The sequence below is a fragment of the Pipistrellus kuhlii genome, unplaced genomic scaffold (genome assembly GCF_014108245.1).
Source record: "Pipistrellus kuhlii isolate mPipKuh1 unplaced genomic scaffold, mPipKuh1.p scaffold_m20_p_8, whole genome shotgun sequence".
Classification (NCBI taxonomy): Eukaryota; Metazoa; Chordata; class Mammalia; order Chiroptera; family Vespertilionidae; genus Pipistrellus; species Pipistrellus kuhlii.
The window spans coordinates 64282659-64301588 of NW_023425584.1; the positions used below are offsets into that span (position 1 = coordinate 64282659).

Consider the following 18930-nt stretch of genomic DNA (forward strand, 5'->3'; position numbering starts at 1 on the left):
GTCAGCTTTCATTAATAACCTGATAACTATTCAAAATACCTAAATTTAAACATAAACTTCCTCAAATGTACATTTCTCAAACATCTTTCCCTCCTAGTGAAATTCAGTCAAATTTGTTATAAATCACAATATTCATTATCAATTGCTTTCTTAGGTTACCCAAAATTCTAAAGCTTAAGACCACACTAATTTTAAAAAGACTTAACTCAAAATTCACCCCAGTACTTTACCTTGAGTAGTTATCAGAAAATGTAAAACTTTTTACTAAAGATGTTTTAAAATTTGTTTTTAGGTATAGATTCACTGTATTAGTTCCTCTGCTTCATATTATTAATGTTGCCTTTAAGATAAACTGTTAAAAAAAATAACCCTGAGTTGTGGACAAATTAGCTAAGAAATGTAAAAAAAAAAAAAAAAAAAGACATTTTGTAAACTGCATACAATTTTAAAGTTCTTTAAATTCCAGATCTGATTTTTAAATCACACTTTGGGTGTATCTGACTTCCTTTAAACCAAACACTTTACTAACTCAGGTATGTGTAAAAACATTGAGGCAGAAATACAAAAAAGTTGACAGGGATCCAGACGCTAAGTATTTTTAAAGTGAAAGCTAATTTAGCATATTAAGACAAAGACAACAGAAATAATATACATAATTTTATTACAAAATTTTTTTAAAAAACAAAATGCAACAGTCTAGAAAACCCAAAATTTACTATTGATACTAATTGCTATGAGTTTGCTGTGCTACCATACACAAGAAATTAAAGAAACCATTAAATATTTAGAAACATTTAACATCAGAAGCCTTAAAATCTAACTGTATGTAGTAGCCCCTCAAAAAGCTACAACCTGCATTTTTTTATAAAAGTATTTTCTCTACAAAGAATCTTATCAGCTATACAAAAATCTGTACAGTTTTTATACTGAAGCTAATATTGAGCTGCACTTGAATTCACATTCTTAGCAAAACAATTGCCTGAGAGCACACACATACTCCGCACACATCATTACAGAAGAGCCTTTATTCTTCATCTTCATCCTCTTCGTCATCATCATCATCTTCCTCTTCCTCCTCCTCCTCATCTTCTGGTTCGTTCTTCTTCTTTGAGCCAGTTGGCCTGCCTGGGCCCTTCTTACCCACTTCACTTTTGCCCTTGGCACGGTATGCAGCAATATCCTGAAATATTGTCAAGGAAAGAAAATCAACATCCGGTGTCATTTCTCAACTGAAAACCACTACGTGTAAACAATCTAAGATTATTGACCAATAACCCTGGCAACTGTCTAAAAAATTATTTTTTACAGCATTTTTGTTCCCTCTAGGCTTTAGGAAGCTTATGATGTAAAACTATGGGGGAGGCATTAGATCAATGTCAATACTTTCATTAACATCCATTTACCTCACTTAGCTCCTCCCCCCTTCAACTTCACAATTTTTTATGTTTCTACATAAAGTGCATTTGGCCCTTCACTTTTTCAAACTAAGAGGCCTATATAACCACAAAGGAGTCTATGCAGGAACCTACCAGGGCCACAACACTGATTTCAGTCAAAAGAGATTTCTCAATTAGTTATTCCTGCCTAAGTTGTACAAAGCACAGCTGACAGCTACTAATACATGATTATCTACACTTCCCAACTTTCATACCACTTTCTATCTACTTCTAACATACTTTAGGAAATATCTACCTAATTTTAACCCTAGCTTTAAAAAATGTACCTTTTCATATTTCTCCTTTAGTTTAGCTGCTTTTTGTTCATATGGTTGCTTATCTTTGGCTGATTGTTCAGACCACATTTCACCCAATTTTTTTGCAGTATCCCCAATGGATAGACCAGGGTGTTCGCTTTTGATCTTTGGGCGATGTTCAGAGCAAAACAGGAAGAAGGCAGATCTGAAAGGAAGTAACAGAGAGTTAATAAACTGAAAAACCTAGAGACAATTTGAGCAATGTAAGAAATAAATAAATAAAAACACTTACGGAGGCCTTTTGGGAGCATTGGGATCTTTTTTCTTTCCTTTCTTGTCACCTTTGGGGGGAACATAATTTTTCATCTCCCGGTCGTAGCGAGCTTTGTCACTCTTTGCCAGATCTTCGAACTTTGACTTTTCCTTGGCAGACATGGTCTGTGAGCATGATGAGCGCGGTTAAAAAAACACAGCAAAACTGTAAGCTCTACACTTCCAAAAGCCCATCTAAACGGCCCCATTTCCCCTCAGCTGACAGCATTTTGCTTTAATATACTCTTACGCAAACACCTAAAGTCATCCGCCTAAAACTCTAAACAGAATATTCGAGCCAGTCGGCAGGCTAGTAGAGAGCTGCAAGTTACAAAGTCAATTGCCTGCTTAATGGCCTGGCCCCCCCAACACACCTGAAAACTCTCAGTCCGTACTCCCGACTCACCTTCCATCTCTCCGAGCACTTCTTGGAGAATTCCGAGAAGTTGACGGAAGAGTCGGGGTGTTTCTTCTTGTGCTCTTCCCGGCAGGTTTGCACGAAGAAGGCGTACGAGGACATCTTGCCCCGCGGCTTGTTGGGGTCTCCTTTACCCATGGTGACAGACGGCGTCCACCTAGCCGGGAGAAAGCCGGGGGGTGGGCGCCGGCGGGAGTCGGCTTCCCGCCCAAATCCGCGCCCGCCCGCCCGCGTCCCGCCTCGCGAGAGCGGCCGCCCGAGCCCGACCGCCGCGCGCCGGCCCACCCGCCCCGGGGCCGCGGCGACACCGCTTCCGCGTACACGACCCTGCGCGGCCCGGCCCAGGCCGTCCCAACCGAGTCTCCGCGCGACCGACCGGCTTCGTTCCCCCCGGAGGCCGGAGACGCCGACGACGACGACGACGACAACGACAACGCCCGTTCCCGGCCCGGGCGCAGGAAGGGAACGCAGCGGGCGCCCTCGAAACCCCTTTCCTGACAGAAATGTCCTCCGACTTCCACTTCGCGAGCCCCACTCAAAGTTGTCTCGCGGCCGACATTTTAAAACAAAACTCCCGGAACCGAGCGCGGACAAGCTTCCCGCCCGCCCGCCCAACACAGCCCCCCTGGCCCTCTCAGCGGCCCGCACCCCAGATTCCGCCGCCCCGGAGAGAAGCCCCAGGGCCACAGCGACCATGCCGGCTAGAAGGCTGAGGGAAGGGCACAGCGGGGAGCCCGCACCAACCCCCCCTCCCCCCCCGCGGCCCAGGGGCGCAGAGGGGGGTTCTTGCCTGGTGGTAGGTCTTCCTCAGAGTCCCGCCGAGCGGCCGGGTCCGAACGAGACGCTCCCTCGCTGCGCTCCGGCGTGAACTGGTGGATCGCTAAGCCAATCCTCAGCCTCTTGTTTTGCAGTTTCTCCGCGCCACCGCAACTTGACGAGCTGCGCCGCAGGCCACGCCCCGCCTCTGTGATTGGGCCTGGTTATTATTCAAACTCGCGGAAGCCCCGCCCCTCCCCGGCGGAGGTCTCCTATTGGCCGGGGCCTCGCCGGGCCCGCCCCCTCGTCCCCAGCCTAGCAGGTTCGGTGGGTCTCCCAGGTCGTTAACTCCCAGACCCGTTAGAACCGGTCGGGGGAGGAATGTACAGCTACGTCCTGATTGGCGGCGGGAAGAGGGTTTGAAAAATGGCGGGCCTGACGCTGACTGGCTAAGGGCCGTAAACTGGGGGTGGGGAGCGGTTGGCCCGAAAGGGAAAGCCCCGCCAGATTTAAAAATTCCTAGTCGCCGCCGGGCCTGAGGGTCGTTGTCGAAGGCCGGCGGCGGCGGCGGCGGCGGCGGCTGCTCGCGTTGCGGTCGCTGAGGTAACGCGCGGCCCGCCCTGCCCCTGCTCCCGCCGCTTCCCGGGTCTAGAGCGCCTCTGCCCGGTCGGGAGGATGACTGGGGGGAGACAGAGGCGCTGGCCCCGCGGACCGGGTGCCCAGCTCCGCCCCGGGTCGCTGAGGTCGGAGGGCAGCTCCTGGCGGGGTCCCGGGGCCAGGTTGCGGGGGTTAGGGGGGGGGGTGTGTGTCACAAACCGATCTGAAAAGTAAGGCGCTCTCCGCCCGCGCACTTTCTCTCGGAAGCTTCCTCCCTCCCTCCCTCCCTTCGCGCTTTGTCCCGGGCGTCCAAGGCCGGGAGACAAACAGGGCGCCTCAGGATTCCCCAGGGGCGGCGGCGGCTGCTCTCCCCACCCCGCGCTCCCGGGGTTCCGGGCAGTGGCCGCTGGGCCGGGGCGAGGCGGTCCCGGTGACCTCCGCACCTTGGGCTGGCCCAGCTGTCACCTTGTTATTCCCTCTCTCGTCCCTCGAAAGTGATAGTGGGTTTTTGTTTGTCTTTTAAGTTTTTAATATAAAAAAAAAAATCCATGTGAGAGTTCCATAAAAGCAGCATGGATGGCCGAAACTGGTTTGGCTCAGTGGATAGAGCGTTGGTCTGCGGACTGACTGAAAGGTCTCAGGTTCGATTCAGGCCAAGGGCATGTACCTTGGTTGCAGGCACATTCCCAGTAGGGGGGAGGGTGCAGGAGGCAGCTGATCAATGTTTCTAACTCTTCCTCTCTGTAAAAAAGTCAATAAAATATATATTTTTTTAAAAGCAGCACGGATGATGCTCACCACCCCAGTCGCACATACAAACCGCTCACAGCTGCCTTTGCAGACCTCCCCCAGTCCGGGTTCGCCTCCCGTTAGAGCCGGCGCACCAAAGCGACCTTAATGTGGCGTTTTCTAGTGTCCCAAGTTTGACAGGATGCTATTTCTGTATTTGTATTTCGTTTGGAAGGCTATTTTTTTTTTCATATTGGCCCATATGTTGCCCCGACAGTTGGTTTTGACAGATTCTGAATAGGCTTGTTTTCTTATCAGTAAGTTTGCTGGTATTTTGGGGCCTTGTGTGCTCCAGCTGCGTTGGTAATTAGTAATCAATAGGAACTCGGAACCAGCAACTGTGAATCTAGATTTACTAAAGAAAAATTAGGTTCTTTAAACTGTGTTTTCCCTGGAAACACGTATTAGTTGCAGAGTATGCATGTACTTAATGTTTCTGAATTTAGAAATAAACTTGAAAAATGTAATGCATTGGTGACCTGCTTATTGCTACTTAATGTAGTATGATTTAGTTGGTTTGAATTTTTGTTTTTATAGCACAATTGGAACTGACTTTATTGGAGAATTAAGTTCATTGCAGATGTAATTAATTAAGAGGAAGTCATACTGAATCTAATACAACTGGTGTCCTTATAAATAGGGAAAATTTTAGCACAGATACAGCCATAGAAGTAAGTGAAAAGACACAATGAAAAGGTGGCCATCTACAAGCTAAAGAGAAAGGCCTAGGATAGAGCCTTCCCTTACAACCTACAGGTGAAGCCAACCCAGCCAATTTACATTCATTCTTTACTCCATCACAGCGAAGAACAGGAAAACATTTCTATGTTTAATCTACTTTTACCGTCGATGCCAAGACTTCACTCTCATGCTGTACTTCCTGAACTAGAAATAACATCGAGATGCACAGTGAACTAAGGTTTAAGTGTGATATAGATGGTTGTTGGTTATAGAAAACCCTTTTTAAAAATAAAAATTATATACAGAATCTGGTAGAACAAAAAACAAAATCTAATCCCAAATGAAGTTCTAAAAAGATGTATTAAATACACAAGAAACCTCGTTCACTATTATGAATTACCTGGCATACTAATGACAGAGAACTGAAATTCCTATAAAGAGGTAATACTAACGGTGTTTCTCATTGTGTTTCGAATCTTGTTATAGTTCTAAATGGGAAAATAAGATTGTATTTCTAAAACTCAACTTTAGAACCATTTCTTTGCAGGAACACATCAATTTCATATATTCTAAAGTAATTTTCGAAGTTTATTTTTATTAAAATGATGCATCTTTCTAAAGATGATAAAGAGGGAAGTGATTGCTCTTCATTTTTTAAAAAAGTAAAAATCAAAATCTAGCAAGGTCCCTAATGGGTTTGGCTCACTGGATAGAGCGTCGGCCTTCGGACTGAAAGGTCCCAGATTTGATTCCAGTCAAGGGCATGCACCTTGGTTATGGGCACATCCCCAGTAGGAGGTGTGCAGGAGGCAATTTATTGATGTCTCTCTCTCATCGATGTTTCTAGCTCTCTATCCTTGTAAAAAATCAATAAAATATTTTTTTTTAAATGTAGCAAAGGCTTGCTTATGATTTTGAATAGTTTACTTAATATTTCTAGGCTTTTGATTGAGAAATTATAAAATGAGATTTTGGGGAATCTAGTACCATTCAATTTTTAAATTTATGATTCTATAATTCTTTGGATATGTAATCATAATGTGGGGAAATACATATTTTAACTTTTGTAATAATTAGGTGGTCAAGAGATTATAATTAAAATTTTAAAAGATAACTTGGGTTGTAGGAAATTATTTGGTTATGAACACAAATTAGTTGTGAACCTCGCTACTTCACAACAGTATTTGACTACATAAAAGTTTATAGCTATCCAGTGTAATGAACTATATAGGCCAAACTTTATATATACAATATTGCTCTGTTACCTTAGTCTTCTAATAAAATAATCTTACCAGAGTTTTCCCTTTCCTAAATGATATCAATATAGCACTTTATTTGCCAAACTTTGCCAGAGTTCAGTATCTCACAAATTATAACATAAGTATTTAGCAATAAAATAATTATGAATTAGGCTTGAAACTATTTCCAAAGTAGGTCCCCTATCCTATAAGTGTAAGTAGCAATTCTGTAAACTGGAATTTATCCATAGCAGTGTCAATCTGGCAGGATTGTGTAGAAATAAATGATCTGAGTTTTGCTAGTTATTGAAATTCCTATCACTTATTCAGTTACCTTAAAAATTTGAACTTCTCATCCTAAGAGTCCCAGATTGGGGGGGAGGGGGGTGAGATTAGGCTATCAGTTGAGGGCAATTAGGGGTGATCAGGCAGGGAAGGGCAGCAGGGGTAAGCATTTTGGAGTGAGATCAGGCCAGCAGGAGAGAGCAGTTGGGGACAATCGGGCCGGCAGGGGAGCAGTTTGGTGTTAATCAGACCAGCAGGGGAAAGGTTAGGGGGTCATCATGCTGGCAGGCAGAAGCAGTTAGGGGCAATCAGGCAGACAAGCAGTTAGGAGCCAGCAGTCTCGTATTGTGAGAGGGATGTCCAACTGCCTGTTTAGTCCCAATCCCAACCAACAGTCTGACATTTCCCGAGGGGTCCCAGATTGTAGAAGGTACAGGCTGGGCTAAGGGACACCACACTCCTCCCCTGCAGTGTACAAATTTCATGCACTGGGCTCCTAGTCTGATAATAAAACCAAATAGCAAAATCCTGAGTGAAAGAGAATACTATATATATATATATATATATATATATATATATATATATATGTATATGTATATGTATATGTATATGTATATGTATATATATATGTACACTAGAGGCCCAGTGCATGAAATTCATGCATGGGAGGAGGGGAGTGTGTCCCTCAGCTCAGCTTGCACCCTCTCAAATCTGGGACCACTCAAGGAATGTCCAACTGCCCATGTTGGCCCGATCCCACCTCGGACATCTCTCTCACGATCCAGGACTGCTGGCTCCCAACCACTCGCTTCCTTGCCTGCCTGATTGCCCCTAACTGCTTCTGCCTGCCAGCCTGATTACCCCTAACCACTCCCCTACCAGCTTGATTGATGCCTAACTGCTCTCTCCTGCTGGCCTGGTCACCCCTAAATGTCCTCCCCTGCAGGCCTGGTTGCATTGCTTTGCTGCATTGCTTTGCTGGCCTGGTCACCTCTAACTGCCCTCCCTTGCAGGCCTGGTCCCTCCCAACTGCTCTCCCCTGCTGGGCTGATCACCCACAACTTACCTCCCTGCCAGCCATATTATGGCCATCTTTTGTCCACATGGGGGCAGCCATCTTTGTGTGTTGGAGTGATGGTAAATTTGCATATTACTCTTTTATTAGATAGGATTTGATAATCCCATCACCACCATAGAACAGTAAATAAATTCTCAATAATTATTAACTCATATAGTTAGCCAAAATGTAGTATACTCTACCTAAGATTAGTCGCATATAAATATTGTTCTCTCAAGTTGCATAGTTAATGTAAAAAACTGAAACCATTATTCTGCACATATAATAGCTTCTCAAAGATGAATCTTAATATTTTCAAGTTGTTTCAAAGACAGTGAGAAGAGTAGGATAAGCACTCTGAAGAATTATCAAACAGGCACATCCACTTAGGGGGAGATCTCTGGTCTTTAGGGCTAACTGCATATTCACTTTAGAGTTTCAGCTTGGTGATATAGTTAAAAAACATATTTTTGAATAAATGAAATGAAAATTCCAAGTTAAGAAAAAGTAAAAACCTCATTCCACTGGTAGCATTTTCAATGGAAAAAAAAAAAAATGGTAACCAATGTTATTTTGTTTTTCTTCAAAAAATGTTAACTGCCTGGGCAGCATGGTTCAGTGGTTGAGCATTGACCTATGAATCAGGAGGTCACGGTTTGATTCCCAGTCAGGGCACATGCTTGGGTTGTGGGCTCGATCCACAGAGTGGGGCATGCAGGAGGCAGCCGATCAATGATTCTCTGTCATCATTGATGTTTCTATCTCTCTGCCCCTGAAATCAATAAAAATATATTTTTAAAAAATACACAAAAAGTTAACTAGGTTTTGTGAATCATTATGAACTATATAAATGTCAACCAAAAAAGTGATTTTCTAAAAGCCCCCACTGCCACAATTGGGGCAGGGCAGGGGTGAAGAGGTGGACAGATTGCAAAATTCATCTTTTAAAATACATTGGAGTTATATTGAAGCAATCAGAAAATAATCCAAACTGAAATTCCAGACAGGGAAGAGTGCTTCATAGGTATGTTGATGATCTGGGGGAACAATTTGTACATTTTAGGTTCAAGAATCAATCTGACTAGGCCCAAGCAAAAGGACTTTTATAAAGGGAAAGAGAATCTACTAAGTTTTTAGCAATTATGTGGCGTTAACAATCAGTTGGAAACTAGAGGACACATAAATGTATATAATGATCTATTTTCCACACAGATAGGCTGAATTCTCAGGTGGTAGGAGAGGCTAGAGAATTGTGTCAGAAGCCTCTAAAAGACAAAGTGAAATCTAGGGTTTCATCGAACTTTGTAAACAAAAGTCTGGCTGGAGTGAGAGCCAAAAGCACTTCATTGGTCTGTTCCTGAAAACATCTGCTGTATTTTGAAGCTGTGTAGATAGGAATGTGGAAAGACAAGCTTCAAACCCCCCAAAGGGCAGAATGAATTTTCTCAGGGCTAAGGTAACAGAGATTGCCAAGACCTCAATTGAATCCAGTGTGACAGCCCTAGCTGGTTTGGCTCAATGGATAGAGCGTCAACTTGTGGACTGAAGGGTCCCAGGTTCGATTCCGGTCAAGGACACATGCCGGGGTTGCAAGTTTGAACCCTAATATGGGGTGTGCAGGAGGCAGCCGACCAATGATTCTCATCATTGATGTTTCTCTTGCTCTTACTCTTGCGTTCTCTCCTTTCCTCTCTGAAATAAAAATGTAAAAAAAAAAAAAAAAAAAAAAAAAAAAAAACAGTGTGACACAGGCAGACAATAGTATGATGAAGGATGGGTGAAAGGGGGAGGGGAGGGTAGAATGGGGGACATCTGTAATACCATCAATAATCTTAAAAAATTAAAAGTAAAAACAAACCCATGTGACCGTGTCTGAGGAATAGGAATGAGCCAGAGGTGAACTGGATCTTACTAAAACTTTATAACCCAGCCTGGATACATACAGCTCAATCTCTCACTGTTTTGAGATAATCATCCCCTATCATTCTACCTACTATAGGAGTTGATTCTGCCTAACAAGGTAAAGGTCAAATCTGCTCTAGTAGAAAGTATTATCTGGAGTGTGTCATAATAAAAAATTTGAAAACTAAAGGCAGAAAATCTTAGGAACCAGAGGGAAAAGATATAGTAAACTTTAAAAGCAGCACTAAGTCTGAATTCTAATTGTTCAACAGAACCAGGAAATCCAGAAGACCATAGAATGACATCATTAAATTACTGAAGAAAAGAAATGCTAATCCAGGGGGAAAGCTCTCAAGAATTAAGGCAAAATATAGATGTTTTCAGAAAAACAAAAGCTGAGAGAAGTTACTGCTTAAGGATATGGTCCTAAATCCTAAGAAAGAGAAAAAGAACATAGGGTAAGTATGTACAATTTAAGAGTATTATTTGTTTAAAACAGCAATAATAATAATGTCTTGTGGGTTTTTATAATGTGAAAATGGACTATATAAAAATAGTACAAAAGATAAGAGGGATAAGTGGAGTTGTTATAAGGGTCATTCATAGTTCAGAAAGTGATAAAAGTAATAATGTGAATTAAGTTGTAATATGCCTAGCATAATATACTTTGGGTGTGCAAAAATTTATATTTAAATATGTGCAAAATTTTATCCTCCTATTCATATTTATATTTAGATATGTGCATGTGCAAAAATTTATCCTCCTATTCATAAGATACAAGTCTTAGTTTATGCTAAAAAAAACCAATGACTAATGGCTACTAAGCATATGAAAATTCATGCAACATCACTAATCATTAGGGAAATGCTAATTAAAAAACCTTAGTAAGCAATAAGATACCACTTGGTGCCCACTAGGATGGCCAAATCAAAAAGAAAAAAGCAAGTATTGTTGAAGATATGGTAAAATTGGAACACATACATCTCTAGTGGTAAGGTAAAATGATAGTTACTATAGAAAACAATTTGGTAGTTTCTCAAATTTTAAATATACATTTACCCACTAGGAGATTCCACTCCTAGGCATCTACCCAAGATAAAAGAAAACTTAAGTTCACACACACACATAAAAAAATGTGTATGCTGGTTGTTTTTTTTTAAGACTATGACATTTTTTCACTTGCAGAGCACTGCATTCAAAATAGTCAAGAACAATTTAGCCCTTAACAATGAAAGCCGAAGAATACAATATGATTCCGAAAAATAAAGGAATCATTTGAGAGGAAGTGAGTATAACTTACCTATTTTTAAAAAGTTGAGTCATCGTTTTGTTATGCTTCATGCTATAAGCTCCTACATTGTACTCATAGATCCACCAGTTCCTGTCTTCAATAACTGCTTTGTAACGATATTGTTGAGATTAGGCTCAAACTCCAGCCTATGACCTGAGAACTCAAATGGCACATACTTACAGTCTTTGTATCACCATTTCCCTCTTTTGGGCCATTCTCCAGAAGCTCTTCGTATAGAGCGAGTAACTCCCTTGAGGAGTGTGACTGGCAGCCAAACTGCAAGTTTCCTCAGATAGCTACATATGCACTCTGCTCAGAATGCAGCAAGTATATCTTCTCTGAATTTCCTGAACTGGCAGTGTTTGCCACTTCTCTCCTCATCCTGTAAAACTGTTGCTGACAGCCAACAGCTAAGTCAATTTCAGGGAAGAAGAAGCATTTTGATACAGAAAACAATTCCAGGCACATTTGAGGGTTATTCTTAGCAAGATCATGAAGAATAGTTGATAAGGCTGAAGGAATAATGGCAAGTGATGGGAATGTGACAGAGTGGAAATTACTAGTTAACTGCTGGTTATGACAGAGCATAACCAATCCTTGTGAATGAGGATAAAGAGACTTGACTGCCTGGAAATAGTTATCATGACCTCTCTTGGCTATTTCATCTATCCTGTTAACAAATATAGTTACCTTATCAAACATTGAGACTTCCTACTTCTGCAGTGCATCTTCTACAAGGGCTGTGAGATAAAGGTGCACATGTGCTTTGTAAGTATCAGCAACTCCAAGCAAATGTGCTCCCAGTCTGCCCTAACCGGTTTGGCTCAGTGGATAGAGCATCAGCCTGCAGACTGAAGGGTCCCAGGCTCTATTCGGGTCAAGGGCATGTACCTTGGTTGTGGGGCACATCCCCAGTGGGGAGTGTGCAGGAGGCAGCTGGTCGATGTTTCTCTCTCATCGATGTTTCTAATTCTCTATCCCTCTCCCTTCCTCTCTGTAAAAAAAAAAAAAAATCAATTAAAAAATATATATAAAAAGTGCTCCTTATCTATTGCTAAGATTAACAACTGATAAATCTTCAATATGAAATCCCCAAGCCTTTTACATTGGTATTCAGTCTCTGAGAAGGAAACTGCAAGGATTACTTCTTGCAAATATTTTTCTAATATCCTCAGAAATTCTGTGTTATTGAGGATAACTGGGATGTTATGCTGAACTGGAATTGTTAGGTTGGATAAGGAGTTCCAAGCAGTGGACACAGCGTACCATACAAGTGAGGCAGCAACAGAGAGATCATTTCTCCAAGTCTTGGGTACATGGAATCTAATAAAGGAAATTATAAGATCTGGTCTGTTCTGCTAGCAGTTATTTCAGTCAGATTTCATTTGTAGGTATGCCAGGCTGACTGCTTCAAGTGAGTAAATTTCTACCTCAATCTTAGCAGAGAATGAGTGCTGGCTACCTTCTGGAGTAAGTGATATACTTCCTTGTTGGGGATAGTATTTCAGAACTACCAGTTTAGCGCAAAGATCAGAACATGTTTGTTCACTCCACTTGTAAAGTGGGTTATTTCTTGGGCTGAGGAAGGCTCTACGTCTATAGTTAAAGCGGAGGGAAGGAAGGACATGCAGAACAATGTTGTTGTACTTGCTAGAGCTATCTTTATGGTGTGAATTCCTGAATTGAACATTGGGGACTAAAGAAAAGTGTCCTGGCCGGGCCTACCAGAGGACAGGCCGTAGGTGACATGGTTTCACTATGCTGATTTTCTATCTAGCCAATGATAGTTTAAAATTTGGTAATGGCTGAAAATTGCAAATTCTGGGATAAACATAAACACTCATGACATATTTATACTTTATTCCCTATATTTTGTCACAATGTTCAATAGTTTGATTGTATTTAAAAACATGTTCACAAACAATATGAGATTTTCAGATGTACTTTAAAAGATATCTAACTATATTTAAAACCTAGAATTCTATTAGACTAAAAAAAATACAATTATGCATAATTGAAGATTGGACTAATTTAATAAAGATAGAGAAGTATTTACACCTTGGAGGACAAGCTGAAAGATTAAAGGTCATTAAGTTTACTTTGTTAAACTTCAACGGAAATTCTAGGAATTTCTGAAACAAATTCTTTGTACAAGCTACAGCAGAATTCTGTCTATTCAGTAATCTCTAAGCCTCTCATTCCTACTTTGGGTGACTGGTTTATTTGTTTTTGTGGCGGGGAGGGCCTTGTCTTCAGAATCTTGGTAATGGAGTAAATGTAGCCCCAGAACCTAAGTCTGCTCTCCCTGCTGAGTACAAGATCAAAAACAAGTATATTTTCAATATCTCAAAACTGAAGTCAATGAAATAACTCCACACAAGTGTAAGATACTCTTAGAGTAGATGCAATTTAACCAAAATAATCTATTTCTCAAGCTTTTCTTCTACATGAGGTCCCTCTACTAAGTTATATTAAAACCTGAAGATGAATCTAGAACCACTATGAAGGTTCTAGATTCATCTTCAGGTTCTAATATAACTTACTAGAGGCCCAGTGCACAGATTTTGTGCACCAGTGCAGTGCTTCATCTTGGCCTGTGGGGATTGGGCTGAAACCAGCTCTCCAACATTGCCTGAGGGGTCCCAGATTGGGAGAGGGTACAGGCCAGGCTGAGGGACCTCACCGGTGCATGATTGGGGCCAGGCAGGGACAGTGGAGGGTTTCAGGGTGTGTCTGGTCTGTCTTGCCCTGTCCTGATCGGCCAGACCCCAACAGCAAGCTAACCTACCGACCAGAGCGTCTGCCCAAGTGGTTAGTAACCTTCATAGGGACTGGTCAAACAGTTGGACACTTAGCATATTAGGCTTTTATTATATAGAATTGCCTTCCACTTCCAGTGTTGTTTCTCACCCTGCATACCCCTCTCACCACTGCAGCATCCTATAATACAATATTCATAAAAACACTTAATTCTACTGACCTCCCAAATGTCTATTTTGTCTAAAGCAAGTGAGAGAAAGACACTAAAAAACATATATGCTGTTTTATGAAGAAGAGTTGAGCAAAGGATAAGACAGGCATGATAGGTAGGGAAGTGATCATGATAAGCAAGGGAAGATTATGGGGTAGGTTGTACAAAGGGATGGTATATGGAGCAAGACCTTAGATTTTAAAAATTATATTGCTATTGCCATTTACATTAACAATAGAGTCTGAAACATTGCCATTTAACCATCATAGTATCTGCTTTCTGTCAGGCACTGTTCTAAGTGCTCTAAAAATATTAGCCCACTTAATCCTAATAATGCTAATGAGATATACTACCCTGTTTCCCCGAAAATAAGACTGTCTTATATTAATTTTTTCTCCCAAAGTTGCGCTAGGTCTTATTTTCAGGGGATGTCTTATCTTTCTATGCACTAGGTCTTATTTTCGGAGGATGTCTTATTTTCGGTGAAACACCGAATATTTCCTATTATAGGGAAGTCACAGAAGCAAAGAGAATAAATTACTGTCCATGGCCACATTATCAGTCAGTATCCAGTCAGGAAAAGAAAAGACACTTTGGTTATTTCAGAGGGAATATTACTTCTATTATCGAGGGAATCCTTATAGAAGGGCTAGATAAGCAAGAAGTGGTGGAGAACGTATTGTTATCAGAGGTAACTACCAGAAGAGCTCCTATGCTAGCACTGGGGGAACAAAGAGAAAGTAGTGTTATCCACAGTGCTGCCCTTCCGAGCTTTTGGAACATAACTGTTGCAGGATTAGAACTATCTCTGCGGCTGCTTTGCAGGAAGCCAGCTGACTTTAGCAGGCCCCCCACTCCGAGAGCCAGAGTAGAAAAGCTCAGTGCTGCTGAGGCTTCTGGAGCCTGAAGAAGAAAAATGCCTTCTATCCTCCTCTTGCCTTTGAACCTCCCATTAGCAGAACTGAACCTGACACTAGCTGGCAAGTGAGTCTGGGAGGTGTCTCTTTTAGGATTCCAGTACCCTTGCAACACAGAGGAGAGAGTAGAAGGAGAAAAGAGCTGAGAGACAACAGACAAATAACAAGCACAGTTTAACAACTGGCACGTGGCAGAGTTAATTCTCAAGCATCTGGCTCCCGAGTCCATGTTCTTAACTACTACAGGCGATGCTGTGATGGTATGATATACTTCAACAAGCGTATTTCAGACATTTAAAAATTAATGTCTTATAAATGTGGGTTAGCAGCAAAAAAAAAAAAAAAAAAAAAAAAAAGTTGTAGGAATTGTATTAATTGAAGAGTCTATAAATATTTAGCTAGTTTCTATTTTGTGCCAAGCACTGTTGTACTAGAAATACAAAAATGGGGACATTTTCAAAAAGAGAGGAGAGGTCTCTTTTCTCCCCTTTTTCCCAAATTTTGTTTTAAGAAAATCCCTGGGAAGAATTCAGATTGGCTTGGCTTGAATCATGTGCCCACCCACTGAACTGACACACAGCTTAGGGGTGGGTATGTGGAAATAACCTAGTGGAAATGCCCACTATAACCCTGAGACAAGGATTTGAGTGCTGGTAGTTTATCTGGAGGATTCAGGAAACACCCGTAGGAGGTGGGGACGTGAGACAAAGAAGGGAAGGCAGTAAATAAGGGTGCCTTACTAAGCCAGCTGCCACTAGTAATTACGAGTGTAATCCTACTGGAAAATTCAGGGGAAGTGTATGAAATACATGCCACAAAGTCATCCCATGTGAGGGGCAAAATAGTTTCTGTATGATATTGCATAATGGATGCTGAGATGGGAGGTTGATAATTCTCAAGCACTTCCAAATTGTCCTAATTACACTGGGTAGGACTTTCTTCCACTTTTGGAATGCAAAGGAATGCAGATTCCTGCAGCTGAACTCTGCCCTAGAATATTAAAGTGGTAAAAAGCCAGAGAGGTATAGGTAGGGATTTAGAGGGCCTACTATTTATCAGAAAAAAATTTCTTCTGTAAAGAGTTATGATTTCCAAATATTTATTGTATGTGAAAGAGTTTTATAAAGTAGAAAGTATAATACAAAAAGTTTTGTAGTAGTTTCTTGAAGGCAGGGAATATCATATTTTATATCTCTCATAGGACCTAGTACAATGATATACTAATGTCATTGGCACAAATATTTACTGAGTGAATTTGTCAATTTAATTAACACCTAAACATGTTTTCTAAGTTTAAAAAGGTGTAATTATTTTTAAATGTTCATTAAAATCCATAACTCATTTCTGCTAATTTCTGAAAGATTTTCTTTATGTTTCAGGAATTTTAAGTAGAATGGTCTTGTTCTATTCCCTCTGTCTATATTTCTTAAATCTAGACTAGGGGTGTCGAACTCAATCAGAGAAGGGGCCAAAATCTAAAATCCAGCCTAAATCGCGGGCCGAATGGTTTACTGAACAGTCATAAACTGTCATTGTGATGGAAACGCAGCGGAGTGCAGTGATGACAGCGCGGTGCGGGCCACATAGCAAGGCCTGGCGGGACGGATTTGGCCCGTGGGCCTTGTGTTTGACACATGTGATCTAGACCATTGCAGTATTCCACTGTGTAAATGTAAGAGAAGGAACTCTTACCCTTTACAATAGCAAGGATGGATCTGGAGATTATGATGCTAAGCAAAATACCAGTAAACCAGTCAGAGAAAGACAAATACCGTATGAACTCACTTACATGTGGAATCTAATTAACAAAATAAACTGATGAAAAAAATAGGACCAGAGGCATATCTCAGTGGGGAGGAGGGGAAGGTTGATTGGAAGAGAATAGCCAAAGAACATAGTATATGCGTAGCCCAGGGACACAGAAAGCAATGGGGTGAAGGTGGGTGGCTGGCTGGTGGGAGGGGAGCAATTGGAGGGGGAAATGGACATCTGTAATAGCATCAACAATAAAAAAATCTAGACCATTGTAGATAATTGTTAATTGCTTGTCCAACAATCATTCTCTTCTTCCTTCTTACTGTAAAAAATACCTTGTTTAGAAGGTATTGATAGATTATTGCTGGTTAAAAACAATCCTGAGTATCATGAGGGAAAAGCAAGAAAATCATAGATGCCATCCTTGACATTATTGAACTACAGAAGCAATATAAGGAACCATCTTCCCTCAGCCTTCTTATTATGTCAGAAAAATAAATTAATAATACTGTTGAATAGGTAATCTGTTCTATGCAGTCAGTGATTCATAACTTTTTAAATAGCATTTTACCCCTTTTGGGTAGCAATGCCAAGACAAAGTCATTTTATTTTTGGAGTAAATTATTTAAGATAGTAACTCATCAGGAAAAAACCCAACAGTAAGTGTTGCCTGGCTGATGTGGCTCAGTGGATTGAGCGTCATCCCATGGACCAAGAGGTCCTGGGTTCCATTTCGGGTCAGGGCACATGCCCAGGTTGTGGGCTCAATCCCAGTAGGGGGCATGCAGGAGGCAGCCAGTAGATGTGTCTCTGTCATCGATGTTTCTCTCTCTCTCCCTCTCCTCTATCTAAAATCAATAAAAAAATAATTTTTTAAAAAAGTTTTTGGCCACACTAGTTTTAATTCTGAATTTCCCTCTGGCAAAGGAAAGATCACAGTATTCATCACAGCTCTCTACCTGTGCTTTCCTTTTCAATATTTACTTTGATATTTTAAAACATCTAAAGAAACTTAGTAGGGCTCTATCACAGTGAGATGATGACCTTTCAGATACAAGTTATTTGAATCTCTCTACTACCCTTTGGCCTCCCTTTTGCGAGATGACCAGAATCCTGAAGTTGGTGTGTATCCATCCTGTCCATATGTTTTCATATTCACTATTTAAGAAATCTATATATAAAATCCTAATTAACATGCAAATAGATCTAACGGTGGAACAACCAAACAACTGGTTGCTATAACGTGTGCTAACCACCAAGTGGTGCATGCGGAACACTGACGGGCGTCAGCAGCAGGCCACAGAGCAGGGAACATGATGGGTATAAGCCACACGGTATGGTGGAACAGGTGAGCGGGAGTGCCAGACCAAGGCAGGGCACTGGTCACTGTCATCGGGTTGAGCCTCAGTGGTTACTGAAATTCTTTGCTCCCTGGCGCTCGCACCTGCTGCCAGTGCACTGCCAGTGCTGGCCCTGCTCACACCCAAAGCCAGAGCCAGAGATGCTGCTTGCACCTGCTGCCGGTGCCAGTACTGATTGCTTAGCTCCATCGGCAGGTACAAGCACCGGCTGCCAGCCCCAATTGTCCCTGAGGGCTTCTCCATATTCCCCTGCTTCTGAGGGGCAATCGGGGTAGCAGCCTCCCCACTCTACGCACCCCCCTGCTTGCACCAGCCCCAGTAGCTCCATGCCAGAGCAGCTGCAGTGGCAGGGGCGGGGGCTGCCAGCAGACAGGGGACAGGGCCCACTGCAGGAGGTGCCAGGTGGGGCTGAGGAGGATGGGCTGAGACCCACCCCTGTGCCTACCACAGCCTCATGGCCCACAGTTCCTTTCAAGGTGCACGAATTCGTGCACTGGGCCCATAGTATATCTATAAACAAGGTAGTAGTATTCTGTGTTTTAACACTTTAAGCCAGCCTTATCTAATGCAAATATGTCAGCCACGTGTATAGCTTTAAATGTTCCAGTAGTCCCATTAAAAACAGGTAAAATTTACTTGTAATCAACATAAAAATTGTTAATTTGCTATTCAATATTCTGTGTTTTAAATTTCTGCTACTGTCTTTGAAATCCCACTATTAGTTGATACTTACAGCATATTTCAATTCCAATGCTGAATTTAGATTTCATAAAGTTTAAGTTGAAAAAATAGACTCATATATTTTGGTTGTTCCACACATACTTAAAAAAGTTTTCAGTAACTGAAATCAGTTTTTAAATTTTAAAATAAACATTAACAGTTCAATTTTTCAGTTGCAATAACCCTA

The 18930-nt window shown here is 41.7% G+C and overlaps 1 protein-coding gene across 1 annotated transcript; it reads right to left on the reverse strand.

Annotated features, from left to right (window-relative positions):
• Positions 1-644: 644 nt before the first annotated feature.
• Positions 645-3365, reverse strand: HMGB2 (high mobility group box 2). The gene is made up of 5 exons (XM_036424125.1): positions 3214-3365; positions 2412-2580; positions 1986-2131; positions 1724-1898; positions 645-1180 (listed from the first exon to the last, which is right to left on the reverse strand). The coding sequence occupies exons 2-5, from the start codon at positions 2559-2561 to the stop codon at positions 1025-1027; spliced, it is 627 nt and encodes a 208-aa protein (XP_036280018.1). The 5' UTR covers positions 2562-2580; positions 3214-3365; the 3' UTR covers positions 645-1024.
• Positions 3366-18930: the final 15565 nt, after the last annotated feature.

Bases quoted from the DNA above. Each gene is read 5' to 3' on its own strand.
- HMGB2 (XM_036424125.1), bottom strand. From the start codon at position 2,561: ATGGGTAAAGGAGACCCCAACAAGCCGCGGGGCAAGATGTCCTCGTAC. The intron at 2,132-2,411 runs GTGAGTCGGGAG...TCATGCTCACAG, and splicing joins AGTGCTCGGAGAGATGGAAG to ACCATGTCTGCCAAGGAAAA. The intron at 1,899-1,985 runs GTAAGTGTTTTT...ACTTCCTTTCAG, and splicing joins AATGCTCCCAAAAGGCCTCC to ATCTGCCTTCTTCCTGTTTT.